Source organism: Eumetopias jubatus, unplaced genomic scaffold (genome assembly GCF_037043125.1).
Source record: "Eumetopias jubatus isolate StellerSeaLion01/CBP00866 unplaced genomic scaffold, mEumJub1_p1.0 scaffold_12, whole genome shotgun sequence".
In the NCBI taxonomy this organism is placed as follows: domain Eukaryota; kingdom Metazoa; phylum Chordata; class Mammalia; order Carnivora; family Otariidae; genus Eumetopias; species Eumetopias jubatus.
Window position 1 is genome coordinate 68,284,435 of NW_028274818.1, and position 13,973 is coordinate 68,298,407.

Consider the following 13,973-nt stretch of genomic DNA (forward strand, 5'->3'; position numbering starts at 1 on the left):
TGCCACTTGGGCACTTGGTGTCTAATACCATAGATAAGCTGCTCAACCGGTGTTTAAGTTCCCTAGATAGGGCGCACCTGCTCCACCAGGCGGCTGGGAAGACTGGAAGAACAGATGGAAAACACACACAGCAGATGCTTCCGGTGGCGGTAGCTAGCAACACAGCGTTTGTTAGAGGCGGAGCTCCGCCATCTTTTGTGCAGGAAATACAAAGAAAACAAGTAGCACTGGTTACAACACATTTATTCACGTACCCTGTTGTGTGAGCGGGAGGTGCTTTTCACTTTCAATAATTCAATTAGGTTATAACAATTGAAATTCCAGAAGGCAAACTAGTAATTTATTGGTGCTCATGAGCATAAGTAAACAGACATGGTACCACATAAAGGAATTTTAAAAACACTTCTAAACTTTTGGTATAGTTTTGAATATGGACCAGTATACTTTGGCAATGGACCTCATAGATTTCCAATATGCTTCTAAATCCCATGGTTCTCTTCAGACACAAGTTAGGTTTGGATTTAACTTTTGAATTTTAGGAATTTAACAAAGATTCTTCGGAAGCTGGAAAAGGCCAACATTACTTAAGCTATACTTACCACGAACATAAAGTACTGCTACTAAAAAGAAAATGGTGGGCAGCAGTCAACCGAGTGCTAGTTTCATTTTTTAGATTGCTTTAGTATTTTTTGAAAAGAATTGACCTCAGATAGCGGGCTACAGAAGCTTGTTATTTCCGAGGAGTTTTAACTTCATAACCTTTCGTGGACTAAAGGGACTCAGGTCTCAAAAAACTGGACGGCATTATCAGATCGGACCTTATGTGTTCTCTATTAGAAATAGCCGGTTCTGAGAGCCTGCATCATACGGGACGTTTACTTTTAAGAATGCCTCTATTCCCAGCTTCAGATCGTACTTACATGATATTTCGAGAGGGCTCTGTAACAAATGGGTACTCACTGCTAGGGCAGCATGTGAGAATGTGCTGATCGCCAAGGATGAGATTTTACGTTACATTAAATTAAAATTCTATACTGTTGGAAACATACAAGATCAGGAGTTCCTAGATCCTAGAAAATATTAATGGCTAAGGAAATAGAGAACTCAGGAAAGGGATCCACCTCCAAGAAACTCTCAGTAAAACAGAATTAAGTCCCCTGTCTTAGGAAACAGTTTCCTATTGATCAGGAACTGGGACATCATACATTGTTTCTTTGGAGATTAAAGTGCAGGCTATGAAATGGCATAGAAAACAATGCATAAAATAGTGCAATCTCAAGGTGCCATGGTTTTTGCTTCTTACACATAGCCTCTGTTCATATGTCCATCTTTTCTAAAACAAACAAACAAAAAAATCCAGCTAGAGTGACACCTTTAGCTTATTTATTTAGGCATGACTCATACTGTTTTACCCACCTTCGGGGCTACATAGAATATTTCAACATTTTAACAAGTATAATAATAGCGCATAACACCTTGAAACTACTAAATAGAGATTAAGGCAAGCCCCTGTAAAGTTCAGTATTCCAAAAAACACGTCTTACCAAAAAACAAAAACAAAAACAAAGCTGCTTCTAAAACCAGTGGCTTTAGACCAGATGGCAGCCCGACAGTCTTTAAAGCAGTCTGATGCATTACTGGTGCTCCGTCTGCGTCTGCCTCGGCACTTCCAGGCTCTGCACAGCGACAAAGGAGCTTGAAAAGCAGCAGGTTCTGTAACCTCACGTCCTGAAAGAATCCGTATTTCGATTATGTGAAAACCGAGCCGAGTCCATGTGGGAGAGACGTGGGGGGCCCTGGGTGGGTGAGGCGGGGGCAAGTCCCCGTCGTTCCTGACGCCTCTTCCCCTCGGGTCTGTGTCGCGGGCGCTGCGCCATAATCGAGTCACTAGTGGGAGTGACCCGCTGACACAGAGAAGCCTCCTCTGAGAAACAGCCAAGGAATAGGACCCAAGGAACTCATGGCATCTCGTTCCAGGACAACATGACGCTCCCGTCTGGCGCTGAAGCCACCGGTGTCTAACCCCGGGCAAGGGCAAGACTCTTCCCATTCGGGAGGCTAGTCTGCAACCTTCCTGTGGCATGTCGGTTTTAGCGGATGCAAATTTGTGATCCGTCGAACCCTAAATGCCACTATGCTATCCCAAAGCAAGTGTAACAGCTATCAAATCAGTCAAGGCCACAGCCTAACGTGTTTTTAGCGAGATGTCTTAAGTCAGATTTAAGACTTAAGCAGACAACTGAACTGTAGTGCTTTCTTCTCCTACTCTTCTGGAACATTCGTGCATTAACAAGTGCAACTCAGGGGCCTTCTGGACAGTTACGAGCGAATCCTGTGTAAGTGTGGATTTTGAAACAGAAAATCTACCTTCTGATAGTGTGGATGCTTCCTGTGAAAGCCAAATACTCATGCTAACTAATGGAAGATTCTACATACATTTAGGGTGTCTAGGTGTAGTTTAAAAAGAAACCCAGGAACTTTAAATAGTTCATGAACAACTGCTCATCATCTGAGGTTGTATCCCTTTGATGCGTAAGGATCCTACTTTGTAAACCTGTAAACATGTTACCTGGTTACTCTAAATAGAGTCTTCCTATTACCGGGAAGGCAGACTATTCACAGCCATGAGTATTCCAGTAGGCCTGCTCCAGAGTTAGGACAATATGGCTAAATCCTAGGATTACAAAAATGACACCTGCCAAGAAAACGAGTTCCAGACGGGGACTTTTATGGATGACCTTGGCTGACAAATGTTTTTTGGAAATTGTTTATTTTAAAATTACCTTCCCAACAAACCATGAAACACTTGGATGTTATATGGTATTTTTTTTTGTTTTTTCATTGAAAACGTACTACATTGTAAATGGAGTTTCCAAGTCAGACAGAGAATTGATCAAAATCTAAGGACAGTATTATGGAAGGACAATCTTAAAAATGGGTAAGAAAAAGTTTCGTTTGGTGAGGTTAAAGGATGCATAACCATGTCATGGTGGACGGGTGAAAAGGGCGGTAACTTTGTGCTTTTATTCAACTAAGGTACTTACCAAAACCTTAGGTTTTATGCAGGTGTCAAACTCCCACCTGGACAGGGATAATTTTCTATATTACACCTAAAACTATTTTAAAGAACTGAAGCCCAAGGCAACAGTTGTTGAGAGTTGATAAAAGAACTTATCAGTCAAATAATAACTACATAATTTAGTACATTAACATAAAACGAGGACAGTAATAGTTGAAGGTCTCAAAAATATACAAGTGGGGAAAGAAACCACTGTACACAATCTGGAGGTTGTTAAAGTGACCGCTTAGCAGTGTGAACAGTGCAAGACATGCTTTTCCAGTTACACGCTCAAAACAGGAGTGCAAACGAAATTAAAGCTTTTGTTTAAAGTTGTAGGATAAGGAAAGCTTGAAATTAATATTTAAAAGCTTCCCTCAGGTCATCTCCCAGAAATGAAATGATCAAAATGCTTTTTCATAGTAGGATGTTCTTCAATGAGCTTTCTTTCAATGGCAAAACTGCATCCCACAAGCTGGGTCCCCTGCTCACACCCGTGGTGATCACCACACTGATCCATGAACACACACGGTGGTGAGTAAGGGCCACTACCAGTCCCCAGAGGTCCAACACTGACAGAGCCTTGGCGTTTGGGGTTCTGCCTTGGCCACTGCACCTGAACCCTAGAGAGAACAGAGAAAGCGATGGGCTTTGATGCTCCCTCATTCCCCTAAAACCGGAGGACAAATGGACTGACTAATTCTTCCCTGGAGGCAAGCTGTTGTGGTGGTGGAAGATGTTAGGTGCTCAAATAAACTAACGCTGCTCTAGAAAGTGGAGAAATAGAGAGGTTCAAGGTCAATACCAGTGCAAGAGCTTTTTACGTGAGCTGACTAGGCGATGCGTGCATGCATCCATGCAAATGCAGGGCGTGGTCCCAGAAGAGAACTGAAAACATGTGTAGAACAACTGGATAAGTCCCTTGCCAGTAGTTTATAAAAATATATAGTCAATACTGTAGAGGCCCCTCCTATAGTCAACACTATGGAAGTCCGTTTTAGTTACCCATTACTTCGATACCAAAAAGCATTTACTACTTTTCAGACATTCCAGACAAAGGTCACTTATAACAAAAAGTCAACTTTTTCTTTTTTTTTTTTTTTTTTAAAACAAGATACTGTCCATTTAAAAAGTAGGTCTTTGCTTTCAAGTGAAACAGGACATTTTCTGTATTCAACTTAACTTCTAGTCTGTCCAGACTGGTTTGTTTAGATCCTTCTGTAATGTGCATATATGCAAGAACAAATAAACTTACTTTAAACAATATCTGCACAGAAAAAAAGTTAACTCCTCAAAACATGATAGGACAGGTCTGGTTAGTACAAATCTATTGCAAAGTAAAAAGGTTCTGTGCATCAGTTCAACCAGGAGAAGCGGGAGAAGACTGTCCCAACCGTGAGAGTTCAAGCTGAAGTTGCGTTCTTTCTGAAAGACCAGAAGCCTCTGGGGCGTCCTGAGGTACGTAACTGCTTCAGCCACGTCTTCCTCTGGAGCCAGGACCCGCCCCCACTTTACTTTCTATTCCGGAGACGCTTAGATTTCCTAAGGGAGTCTATGGCTTCAGCTGCCTTTTTCCGTTTCCGAGGAGACTCTTCGTTCTGCCCAGCCCCTGAGGAGTTTCCCACCGCGCTCTCCATGACTTCCCGCAGTTTGCGCTCCAGCTCCGCCAACCGCGCGTTCTGTTCGCCTATGATCTGGGTCTGCTCTAGCAGTTTCTGGTCCTGGTCTTGAAGCTGCTTCTGCTGTTCCTGCACTTTGGTGCGAAGCTCGGAAATTTCACGCCTGAGAACAGTCACACCGGCACCGTTTGTCTTAACCTGCTGCTGGAGTTTGGTTACCTCTTGTCGTGAAGGGTTTTGCTTGGAGAAGAGCTGCATTGTTGTGAGGGCTGCAGAAGGTCCCGGAACTGCGGAGAAATGGTTTTAAATGGTCATTAATCACTTAAAATGTCTCATCATCGGTAATACTTCATTAAACTTCTTTTGAAACGGAATATCCTTCTAATATCACTTCCGATAATGTTCTCTTGGCAATCTACTTGGTTGAATGGATTAATCAGACACCCCAGTCTTAACGGTAAATAAGCCTGAATTCCAATGCTTGGGTTCATGTGGCAATGGGTGGATCGCCAGGAAATGGAGAGGGGCATTTAGTGGCATCAACTTGTGCTAAAATATTGGAGAACATTTTTAAGACCTACTAAGAAAACACAAGTAGTAAAACTAGAATAGAACTATTTTCTATCTTCTTTCACACGAGCAATTGTAAACATTCGAGTTAGAAGTACAGGTCTATCATGTTTTTAAGTTCTCTCTGCACTTAATTCTATACAAGAGCTTCCACGTTAGCCAAACACGGATACCATCAAAAAGTGGGTTACATCACACACAATGATCATGAAGAGGTTCTGAGGTGATGCAAGACGGCTTTGGAATCATTCTGTTTTAGGAATACTACAAGTTAACATTGGCATAAAAATCACTATCACAAACCAATAACGTCCTTTTTAAAAAATGTTCTCTCCTTTTTTAAATAATTTTCTTTTTTAAGATTTAATTCATTTGACAGAGACACAGCAAGAAAGGGAACACAAGCAGGGGGAGTGGGAGAGGGAGAAGCAGGCTTCCCGCCGAGCAGGGAGCCCGATGCGGGGCTCGATCCCAGGACCCTGGGATCATGACCTGAGCCGAAGGCAGACGCTAAACGACTGAGCCACCCAGGCACCGTAAAAAATGTTATCTCTTAAAGGTTTTCTAAAAGGACTAAATGGATCCATTCCTACCCTAAACCCGTCCTAACAATCTCCTTGTACATACATATAAATATTTTCCTGGACTGACGCATTGTTCCTTCTCTCTCTGCATACCTTCATCTAATTTCCACTAACACATCCATAATAATAAATTACTAATGTATGAATGCTGAGATGCCACAGGCTTTATGATCCAATTACAGACAGCCACTCGGTCACCCCACTGAGCACTTCTAGGGAGCTAACTCATCCAAACAGAACAAAATGTCTTACTAAAAAAGGTTTTCTGATGTAAAGTATTTGCAAAGGTTGAAGATATTTTGACCAATTTGGGCACAAATCTCTCAGATTGGATATACTTTTTTTTTTTTTTAAGATTTTATTTATTTATTTGAGAGAGAGAGAGAGAAGGAGAGACAGTGAGAGAGTACAAGCAGGGAGGAGAGGGAGAAGCAGGCTTCCCGCGGAGCAAGGAGCCTGATGCAGGGCTCGATCCCAGGACGCTGGGACCATGACCCGAGCCAAAATGCAGACGCCCAACTGACTGAGCCACCCAGGTGCCCCTCGGATCAGATATACTTTTGCAAAAGAGCTACCACAGAAGCAGTGATAGGGTTCAAAGCAGCCTTACGTACCCTGTCTTTTCAAGTAGCGGCCAGACCCTCTAGGGGCTGAAATAATTAAGTGAATATTCCATGAAGAAGTTTTTGGGTTTTATCTGGTATATTATAATTCTGTTTTAGCAAAATGGATATTAACTAGTCAGAAACATCAACAAACAAACAAACAAAAAAACCCTACATATATATTTGTGGTTTTTTACCCAGAAATTCTAATACATTTATTGTATGCCAATAGTTATGGATATGTGCAAGATGTAGCCAGGGGATTGTTCTTCAAAGTGTAAATACTGCAAATGTGCCTAACAGCAGTGGGTCAGTTACACAAGTTATGGTCTGTAATCAATGTGTCCTTAAAAATCATGTTGCAGATACTATTTACAGACACAGAAAAGGGCTCGATGTATGATGAAGTGTGGGGGCGGGGAACAAGTTAGGGAACTGTGTCTGAATGTTACTTTACACTGAACACATCAACAAGAGTACCTGGAGGAGAGCCCATGAGTCTTCCGGACACATCTGATCCTGGTAACTTCCTCTTCAGAATGGGCACGATCTTCTCATCAAAGTACTCCATCGCCATGGAGGAGATGTCCCTTAACTCTTGAAGTACTTCATGAGCTCGTTGAGGGGCTCTGGTAGAATTGACGTATCTCAACACACGATAAATCTCATCAATTACCTAAAACAAGGAGTCTCATTAGCACTTTCCATTGTGTTTAAAAGAAAATGACTCACCACTTCTTGTGCGATCCTGGTAAAGACCTCCGGGGTGACGGGACTGAGGTGCTGGCCACTGGTGACAAGACGTCTGTCCCACACGGCTTTGGGCTTGTTATAATCCTTCACCGGCCTCACATGCACATTTATTAAAATTTTCTGTATCAGGTGCTGGGGCTAAGGACTCAGGATGAATAAAACACAGCTTTTGCTCTGAGGGAAAGCACAGGGCGACAGTGTAAATGGGTGATAGGAAAAGGGTGTACAAGCCGCTACAGAAACTGACCCAAACGCACTTCACTGCAGCCGGATGGTTTCCCAAAGCCCCGGGGACCTGACCTGACATCCTGCTCCGGGACCAGGCGCCCTGTCCTCGGAGCTTTTGTTTCTCTTAAACCTTCTATGGATTGGGATGAGGTCTCCTCGGGTCCCCCTCTCCCACTATCAGCAAAGGGTAGCGAGAGACCCCTTTTCACTTTAAGGGTAATCGCAGTGGGGAAGCACAGGCATGACGTATGTGGGGAAGACACAGTCCTGACCGTCCCGGGTCCTGACCCTCTTGCTGGGATGGTGGCTGGACCTTCCCTAGGCACTCTGGGCCTCAGCTCTGAGAGTCCTTAGAACTGATAAACTGCACCTGTAAACTAACTTGTACCATATTCTTATCTTTACTGATTTTGGTCTTTGAGGTAATGGTGTGAAAGGTCTCTCTCTCCATTTCCTCAGGTCTTCCATTAGGAAAGGTAACATTTCTAAATTTTACTATAGGGAGATTATGTTAGTCAAGTGGGATAATCCACGTTTTCAATAAAATTAAAACCATTCTCTTTCCTCTGTCCCAAAGTTATACTCGAAGGACAAGATGAAGGAGAGATGACCCGCATGGCTTCTACCATTCAGAGTGACTCAGGGCAGCAATGGCGCATGTTAGGAAAGCGTGGTGTCGACCCAATTTTCAAAATATTTCACCCTCCAAGTGGGTTTAATTACTTTCCAAAAATTACTTTAGCAGCAAGAATGTAAGGGCATGATGAGTCTTGAGGTCTACTGGAAAGATCACAGGCCTTAGGCTGGTCACTTGAAACTTTTTTTTTTTTTTAATAGCTTGTGATTTTTCTACTTCTCAGCAGATCATTCCTGCAATCTTTTTTATTTTTTTTTAAGTTTTATTTATTCTTTTTAATAATGTCTACCCAATGTGGGCCTCGAACCCAGGGCCCAGAGATCGCTCACTCCACTGACTGAGCCAGCCAAGCACCCCTGGTCACTCAAACTCTTAATGGCTGTTTCTACAGCTTTCAAATATGCCACATGCTGAATCCCTCCTGAGCCTGAGGTGCTAAGATAATATTTTACAAAGCATGCTACTGACCACATATGGTGTGTCTCTCATGCTCGCAGCTCGTGTTAAAACTGGCAGCGTCGTAATACACGACATACCATAGACACGACTGAAGACTGAAGAGGGCAAGAGGGGTGGGGGTGGGAGGGTGCGCCAGGAAAGTGGCGGGGGGAGACAAGAGGGGCAGGGCGGGGACACCGAGAAAGGGGGCAGTGGCAAGAACAGATTGATTTTTCTTCTTTCGTTTTAAAGGTTCATGGACCGTATATATTTATTTTGGGGCAAGCACAGTAAAAAGAAGAAATGTTCCCAAATAATACTGATTTCTAAGAACATCTTCATATTAAAATCAATTTTAAAAGAAACAGAAAACACAACATTTTGGAAACATTCGATAAACTCGAAAGAATATTCCTCAAAATAAGGAACCCATGTTCTTCAAAAGTGAAGATCAAGCTACACAAAGGAAGCCGAGGAAGCATTCCACATTAAGGAGGTTACAGAGTCTAGCGTGACCGTGGCCTGGGGTCCGGGCTGAGAAAAAGAGCAGCTAGGACGGGTATCACTGATCAGTGGTGAAATCTGATGCGGGCTGTCAGTGAGAGAGGCCATCGTACCAAAGTTACATTTCCTGATTTGGTAACTGCGCTGTGGCTCAGTTAGAGAATGCCCTTTCTCAGGCAATACATCAGAATATTTAAGAATAAAGGTTCACAGTATCTCCACTATTTTGAAATGGTTCAGAAAAAATAAAACACATACAGAAGAATAAAAGCAAGCAGGACAAAAGGTAAATAACTGTGGGATCTGGATAAAAGATATATGGGAAATCCTTGTACTCTTCTTGCATTTTTGTGCAAATGTGAAATTGCATCAAGACAAGAAGTTACCCAAAAAAGAGAAGAGATTACAAAATGCGATCCTGCCATTCCTCCTGCTGCCTCCCTGGCCAAAACATTAAAAACCAACCAACAAAACCTAATTCTTTCAGTTTGCTCAGGGAAATCTAGCCTCATGACCTTGCATAATCATTTACACTGAAAATCCTGACTTTTAGGAATCACTGGGTTTCAATAAGCACAGAAGCGTTACCAGGGCCTACTGGTAATGTCTTAGTTAAGAACAGGGGCTCACCATGTCTTTCTTCATCATATTTCCCAGAACAGTCAGCTGGCCTCTGTTTATGTGTGCTTCAGTATGCGTGAACTGCTAACACGGACCCTGAATTTACTGTAAAAAGTGTGACTTCTGTCAGATGACTTGAAAAATGTCCAGAGGAGTGAACCGGGCACCTACAGCCTCTTAGTTCTAACAGAAGATGGACGGAGTATCAATACAGTGGTCAAGGGTCGGCAGTTGGGGCCCTGCTGGACCTGCAGCTGTTTCTGTCAATAAAGTTTTATTGGAACACACGCACACGTGTGTGTTTCCCACATGCTGTCCACGGCTTTTCTCAGAGCCGAGGAGCCAAGAGAGACCACGTGGCCTGCAGAGCCAGAAATGCGTACTAGCTGGCCCTTTACAGAAAAAGTTTGCTGATCCCTTTCTAGAATTGACAATGGCAAACTCCTGACGAGTCTGAATTCTTCAGACCGATTTTCTTTTAATGTCCTTGTGATCGTATGGTCTCTGTGTCCAGAGACCCCATTTTAACCCCTTTGGTGAGTAGGACCTAGTTTTTCACTCAGCAGGAGGGCAATGACCCAGCCATCTGGAATTGGAAGGGGACCTGTAGGTTTAAATGCAGAGCCGCGCCCCACCCTGCCGTGTTAGCCCCACTCTCGGCGGTGCTTGGAGCTTTCTGGAGGCCGGCTGTGCCGAGGACGCTGCCTCCCAGCTTCCGCGTGGCCCATCCAGGCTTTAACTTCCTCAGATCCCTAAACCAGCCACCACTGGCCCGTGTACTTTCCAGCTTCCAGAAGTTTGTTGCTGTTGCTCTCCTAACTTCCCTCTTGGGGTCTCTGTTTTCTTTTCTTTTTAAAATTAGCTTCTTTACTATAAGAGCAAGCTTTGGGAGGAATTCGAGGTAATATGTATTTAATCTGCCATCTTTAACCTACCACTTGATTTTAGGAGTAAATTTGACTACTATTTAAGAGAATAATTTTATTTTTATTTTTAGAGAGGAGAGGAGCAGAGGGAGAGAGAATCTCAAGTAGGCTCTGCGCTGAGCGTGGAGCCCGACATGGGGCTCGATCCCACAACTCTGAGATCATGACCTGAGCGAAAACCAAGAGTCGGATGCTTAAGTGACTAAGCCACCCACACGCCCCAGAGAATAATTTTAAAAATGCTTTTTTCCCAAGTATTAGTTTAAAATTCCAAAATTCTTATATCAGGCATTCTAATTTAAACTATAATGTTGATATTACCCAGGTTCACTTAAGTAGCTTGTGAAAGAGTAATCTGCAAATGAAATGTTTACTATAGACATGAATTCTACCAAAACTATAAAAATGAGTTATTTTATGAAGTATGAAAATTCCTGAATTTATTTTTTAAAAGAGTTTACTTATTTATTTGACAGAGAGAGACACAGCGAGAGGCACAGCAAGAGGCAGAACACAAGCAGGGGGAGTGGGAGAAGCAGGCTTCCCGCTGAGCAGGGAGCCTGATACAGGGCTCGATCCCAGGACCCTGGGATCATGACCTGAGCCGAAGGCAGACACCCAACCAACTGAGCCACCCAGGCGTCCTGAAAGTTCCTGAAGTTTTAAGTAAAATCCAGAAGCAGGATCTGGGGGAACACAAGAATAATCTAATATAGAAACTATATGCCAGATCAAGATTATATGTTATACTGAGAAAGAATTATAGTATTATTTTTTAAAGATCTTATTTGTGAGAGAGAGAGAGAGAGAGAGAGAGAGAGAGACACACAGCACAAGCAGGGGGAGTGACAGGCAGGGGGAGAAGCAGACTCCCCGCTGAGCAGGGAGCCCGATGCGGGGCTCGATCCCAGGACCCTGAGATCATGACCTGAGCCGGAGGCAGACGCTTAACCAAATAAGCCACCCAGGCGCCCCAGAGCAGGCGACTCTTGATCTTGGGGTCATAAGTTGGGCTCAGAGATCACTTAAACAAAACAACAAAAAAAGTAATATTCTGAGTATACAGTGTTTGTTGTTTTAGGCAAAATATAAGCTATAAAGATGGCACTTTTAAGAAACAAAGTAATCCAAGATGAATTAAGTGTGATAATAAAAACAAAAATCATTTCTGTGTTTGTTTTTTTTTTTGTGGGGTTGTTTTTTAGGTTTACAGGAGAAAACTTCGGGTGAGTTTTTGTGAAGACACAGGTACTATTAAGGAAAAATCAGCAGGCTGGTGCAAAACTTCTGTCAAACCCATCTGCTGCTGAGCCTCAGTTTTCTTACCAAGGGAACAGGACTCGACCTTCCATGGCCATGTGGAAAGCAAAGGAGTGAGTGAACATGAACGTGCTCTGAGGATTAGAAGAAGTATTTCATGCAACTAAGAAGAGAGCAGTGACGAGGGAGAGGGACAGGTACAGGTGTGCGTTACAGGTGAGGCTGGGCACGAAATTCCTTCCCAACGGCTCTGCCACTGAGGGCACTGAGAGCACAGGAAGGGCTGCAGTGAGGAGCTGTCCTGAGGTGATGCCCGGGGGGGGGTGGGCTGCTGCACCTTGACAACTTAAGACTTCTCCATGGCACCTCGGTTTTGTTATTTTGGTCCTAAAATTAACGTGAAAAGTCAGAAACTTGCAAAAAAACAGCAGGACTCAATGGGATTTATTTGTTCAGATAGTCAAGACCAGCACTGCAATCACACGATCCTGATCACCTAGAAAGATCAGCCCCTTCTGTAAAGGCCAGGTACTAAGCATCTCAGGCTCCGTGGGCCGTGTGGACTGAGCACACATTACTCCACTCTGGTTCGTAACAACCGGCTGAAGTGTTTCTGAGGTTATGAAAACTGTAAGATGTTTCTTATGTATTCACATTCCTAACAATGAGATATGCGACAAAAACCATGAGGCTGTAGGGGACAACCTACACTAGTTCCATGAACTTCCCAGGAACACGAGAGATGAGGCCTATACATTAGATCTGCATGCAATCTGGAGTAAGAATCAGAATTGCCTTTTAAAGTTAAGTACCCCACAGAAGAATGTGTAGCTAACAGGAGGAAAGTGAGATATACTAAAGAATTATTTCAAATAAAATAAGAAACAGGATCCCCCTCCCCATAAACATCACAGAAAACTGAAAATGGAGGAAGTATATATAAAATATTGCCACTGTTAAGTATCTACAGAAATAACAAAAAGAGAACATTCTGGTTTTTCCAGAACTGACTAGTCCTGACCATGTTAAGGGACTCTTGCTAGTATCGACTAAGCAGCAGAAGGACCTTTCAATCCATCTCTGCCTCTTCTAAATACGATACAGATTTCATCTGAATTTACTCTCAATTCAAGAAGCAAGATAACACATGCACTGAGGTAGTATCCTGAGTAGCATGTAGAATGCTGGAGCTTTTGTGAACTTGGGGACAGTAAATACGCCAGGACAGACTTGACTTCTGTGTTCAATAGCACTATTTCTGTGCTGCTACCCAGTAACTGTCAATTCTTGCCGAATCTGGAAGTATTTGTCTTTATGAAACGTTTCTCACACAAAACGAAAACCAGCTTGTCCCTCCCACTCCACCTCCCCCAAATGAGAACAATCTTGAAGGCAGGGACAGTACCCATCTCGTTTGCTGTCGATCTTAAACAAAGAGCAAAAGCCCACAAATGTGTTTTTCAGCAGGAACTCTGTTATTTCTTCCTATTTATGGAAATAGTTTGTTAACTGGAGGTGAGGATGAATTCCTAACAAGCTTTTCTAAAGAACAGCAGAGCTTCTACTGTGTGTTTCATTTAAACATGAAGATCAAGTATGACACGGATTTATATCAGTTACTGTACAGGAGCTAAACAAATCCATTCACAGGAACTCATTCCACAAAGGCGGGTACAATTCTGACATTTAAACAATCGCTTTATAATAATTTAAGTTTAAGCAGCACAATCCAGCTGTTTTGGGTAAGCGGTTCTATTTTACCTTTCCTGGGATGAAGCAACAGAGATTGGAATCCACATATTTCATGAAAGTCATGTTTAACAGTGAGAGCCTTGTTTCCACAGCAGCAAGGATGTCCGCGTGACGAGCTAACGAGTGGTTTCTTCTTTCTGACTCCCTCCTAGAATAAGAAAAAAAGCAAGCATGAAGGAAATACTGTGAACTAAATGGTAAGGAGTGAAAATGCCTTAATGGGATTTCTAACAGTTTAACATTTACCTGTTAATTTGATACCTATGATTGGGTCATAATTTAACTGTAACCATCAATGAATCGCTATGTCCAGAAATTCCTGCCAAGGACTAGTACTAACTAATCAATTACTGGGGGGGGGGGGGGGATCAGGTTTTTTTTTTCCTGTTTTTTGGCTGTATCAAGCCTAATGGCCATA

At 42.9% G+C, this 13,973-nt stretch overlaps 1 protein-coding gene across 1 annotated transcript in view; it reads right to left on the reverse strand.

Annotated features, from left to right (window-relative positions):
- Positions 1–226: 226 nt before the first annotated feature.
- The window catches only part of FBXO28 (F-box protein 28), a 29,906-nt gene continuing 16,159 nt past the window's right edge, over positions 227–13,973 (reverse strand). The window contains exons 3-5 of the mRNA XM_028111651.2: positions 13,565–13,703; positions 6,917–7,112; positions 227–4,964 (exon numbers count right to left, since the gene is read on the reverse strand). Coding sequence (XP_027967452.1) covers positions 4,570–4,964; positions 6,917–7,112; positions 13,565–13,703 — 730 coding nt within the window. The 3' untranslated portion in view covers positions 227–4,569. The remainder of the gene's footprint in view (positions 4,965–6,916; positions 7,113–13,564; positions 13,704–13,973) is intronic.